Raw genomic sequence first — 3,451 nt, forward strand, 5'->3', positions numbered from 1 at the left:
GAGCGAGCACTAGAAGAAACACAGCCTAGCACACCTTGCCATCTGCCCAAGCTTCCTTCACTTATCCCTTCTCTCTCTCGCTCGCTCCTCTGGCTAATAAGCACAGCACAGACAGATCCTCAACAATCTCCATACTTTACACTAGGAGCATTATTTTCCTTGTAGTATTGCCGCTCTGCGCTGTGGATGTGGCTTTAGCCCCTAGGCCATAGGCCCTAGGCCCTAGACGCCCTGGTCACCTCAGTGCCATGGTGGAAGCTGCAAAGGCTGGAGGCCTTGCTCCTTCCTTCCTTGTCCTCTTGATTACCCCTTGACAAACACCAAGGTTCGTTTGCTTTTGGTCTCTTCTCTTCTCACCTCTCTCTCCTCCTTCACTGTACAAGCAGTGCAGTAGAAGAGGAGAAAAACTGTCCATGAAGCTCCTCCTCCTCCCCCCATGCTTAGCTAGCTCTTAGTCCTTGACTCCTTGGTGGTGTGGTGTGTGGGAGAGGAAGAGGGGGGAGGGGAGAGAGGTCAAAGGAAGCAGGCTGGTCCATACATTAGTCCATCCATTCCACACAGAAAAAACATCTCCTAGCACCACCACTAGCAGCTTGCTTGCCTCTGCTGCTGCTGCTACTACTAGTACTCGTAGTAACTAGTAAAACTCGCGTCCACGACTAACCCCTCGCTCGATCGCTCGCTCGCCCGCTTTGCCAAGCCAAGAACAGCCCCACTGTTCATCATCATCCATCCATCCATCCTCGTTGCGAGTGAGTACAGCTAGCATAGCAGCAGCCTTCTTCTTCTTCTTCTTCTTCTAAAGCTTCCCCTCCTTTCCTTCCTCCCTTCTAATCTTGTTTGCATGGGCAAGAGGATGAGCCCAGCAAAGTAGAGGCTAAGCTAGGCCACGCAGGAGCAGGATATTGTTGTGTAGTATTTTGCATTTATTTATTGGGTATTTGTGTTTGTATTTGTATGGTGTAATTGAGCAGCTAGCTAGCTAGATTATGTATGTGTGCTTGGGGTTGGGGGTTTGCAAGTGGCGCCGCTAGCATCTTCTTGATAAGGTCCCCAAGATCCCACACCACACCACACCATGCACCTCTCCCTCTCTCTCTCTCTCTCTCTCACGCACACATCGCCTTCCTTTTTCTTCTCTCTTTTCTTTACTGCCTTGTATTGAGAGTCCCGAGAAACACTGAATTTTTGTTGGCGTTGAGTTGGAGGCGCCATTGGCCTTTTCTTGCCCTCTCTCATGGTTTCCATTGTGCAGCTGCAGAGAAGGCGAACAGAAGCAGCAGCGGCAGAGCCACCAGCGAGAAGCTTCCTTCCGGACAGGGAGGAGGGGGAAAGGATGGATCTTTCTGTGCCCCGAGGGGAGTTCCCGATCCCAATGCACGCCGCCGCCGCCTCGCCCTATGGAGGCGGCATCGGCGGCGGGGGCGTCGCCGTCGCCGACCATGCCATGGACCTCCACCACGACCACGCCAACCATAACGGCCAGTCCCAGCCCCAGGCGCAGGACATGGCCTCGCCGCCTGCTGCTGTGTCGGAGGACAGCTCCGGGAAGAAGCGCGCGGCGGCCATTGCCGGCGGAGGCGGGGGAGGGCCGGCGGTCAAGTACCGGGAGTGCCTCAAGAACCACGCGGCGGCCATCGGCGGCAACGCCACCGACGGGTGCGGCGAGTTCATGCCCAGCGGCGAGGAGGGCTCGCTGGAGGCGCTCAAGTGCTCCGCCTGCGGCTGCCACCGCAATTTCCACCGCAAGGAGCTCGACGACTTGGACGGCGACAGCTGCGCCTCGCACGGCTACGGCTACGGGCACCACGCCGTCCGCCGCCTGCTCGGCCCCGCCGTGTCGCACTCGCACCACCACAAAAGCAGCGGGGGCCTCCTCGTCACCGCGGACCACTACGGCGCCTACGCCGCGGCACGCGCGCTCCCCCCGCCTCCGCCCCCACTGCCTGGACACCACCACCAGATCATCATGCCGCTCAACATGATCCAGACGTCCGAGTCGGACGAGATGGACGGCATCATGGGCGACGGCAGGGGCGGGCTAGCCTCAGGCGGCGGCGGCGGCTCCTCCTCGTCCAAGAAGCGCTTCCGCACCAAGTTCACCGCCGAGCAGAAGGGGCGCATGCTGGAGTTCGCGGAGGGCGTGGGGTGGCGCCTCCAGAAGCTGGACGACGCCATGGTGCAGCACTTCTGCCAGGAGATCGGCGTCAAGCGCCGCGTCCTCAAGGTCTGGATGCACAACAACAAGCACAACCTCGCCAGTAGGCCGCCCCCTACCTCGCCGCCGCAGCCAATGCCGGTGGCGATGTCAATGCCGATGCCGCTGGGCATGTCAATGCCGATGCAAGTGCCGCCGCCGTCGCAGCCCGGGCCTTCGGGCCACCGCGGCCCGAGCTCCCCACACGGGGAGCTCAAGCTCGACTGACGGCACAAAGAAGATGAAATTAACCGTGGTGCCTGTCCGTCAACGGCGCCATGGTTGCTGATTCTACCACTAGCGTTAGTAAGCCGCATTGCCATTAATTTCACTGTTCCATCGAAGCGATCGATCGAAGCAGAGAGAAGAGAAGAGAACCAGAAACAAACTCGAGTTTATCGTCGTCTCCAATTTTTTTTTCTTCCTTTTGCTGTTTATCTTGTCATAAGGTTGGGGAGCAAGCATGAGAGGGGGGACATAGGTGATCCGAACTGAGCTCCACTCAATTTCAATTTATTTTTCCCTCCCCTTCTTCGTCTCCTTGGTTGGTTGGTGTCTCTGACTTGAAGTCTAGCAGTGCCTGTTGAGCTGAGCATCTGAGTTGTCATGGACCAGATCAGAGGTTGCATGAAATCAATTCTGACTTGTTTAGAGTTTCTCCGTTTTACCTGCACTTTTCCCGGGCTTAATCTTGAATGCATGATAAATAAAAAATAAATAAATAAAAGAGAGAACATGAGATGCAATCTCTCCCCAGGTCTTGTATCTTTCATGCGCACTGTTCGTGAGTCATGACATGATCTGCATGCTTAATCTGCAGCTCCTGTCGGTGCTTGCTGTTACTGTGGCCTGCCGGCCTGCATGCATGCATGCATGCATGCCTGATCTGATCCGGCGATGTGAATTCACCACTCACAAGCCACAAAGACAATGAAAAGGGAAGAGAGATCCTTGTCAAGAATTTGGAAGCGTGAGAGTGATGGATCGGGAGAGGGTGAAAAATTGAAAACTTGCTGCTGTCCCCGTTTCTCTATTCGGAGCAGATGATAGGAGAGTCCTTGGCCTGCGCGTCGATTTGGCCCGGCCCCGAGCAATCAATCATGCTTGGGGCCGTGTACGAGTGCAGGGGGGCAGGGGAGCATGTGGCCACCCAATCTAAATTTGGCTTGGGTTTGCCGCGGAAACAAAAATGCGGGAGATCGCTGGTGCTCCCCGTGCTCCCGCAGGGGATTTCCGACGATGAATTCTTCTTCA

The 3,451-nt window shown here is 56.2% G+C and overlaps 1 protein-coding gene across 2 annotated transcripts; it reads left to right on the forward strand.

Moving 5' to 3' along the window:
• The first annotated feature begins 231 nt into the window (after positions 1-231).
• LOC123447836 (zinc-finger homeodomain protein 4-like) lies at positions 232-2,848 on the forward strand. Of its 2 annotated transcripts, none has more exons than XM_045124529.1 (2): positions 232-325; positions 1,256-2,848. In XM_045124529.1, the coding sequence occupies exon 2, from the start codon at positions 1,337-1,339 to the stop codon at positions 2,423-2,425; it is 1,089 nt and encodes a 362-aa protein (XP_044980464.1). In that variant the 5' UTR covers positions 232-325; positions 1,256-1,336; the 3' UTR covers positions 2,426-2,848. The 2 variants fall into 2 exon arrangements, with proteins under 2 accessions (XP_044980464.1, XP_044980463.1); XM_045124528.1 differs by lacking the exon at positions 232-325 and adding an exon at positions 649-752.
• The last annotated feature ends 603 nt before the right edge of the window (positions 2,849-3,451 follow it).

This window comes from Hordeum vulgare, chromosome 4H (assembly GCF_904849725.1).
Source record: "Hordeum vulgare subsp. vulgare chromosome 4H, MorexV3_pseudomolecules_assembly, whole genome shotgun sequence".
In the NCBI taxonomy this organism is placed as follows: Eukaryota; Viridiplantae; Streptophyta; class Magnoliopsida; order Poales; family Poaceae; genus Hordeum; species Hordeum vulgare.

Coding starts and splice junctions, on each gene's coding strand:
- LOC123447836 (XM_045124529.1), top strand. CDS start 1,337: ATGGATCTTTCTGTGCCCCGAGGGGAGTTCCCGATCCCAATGCACGCC.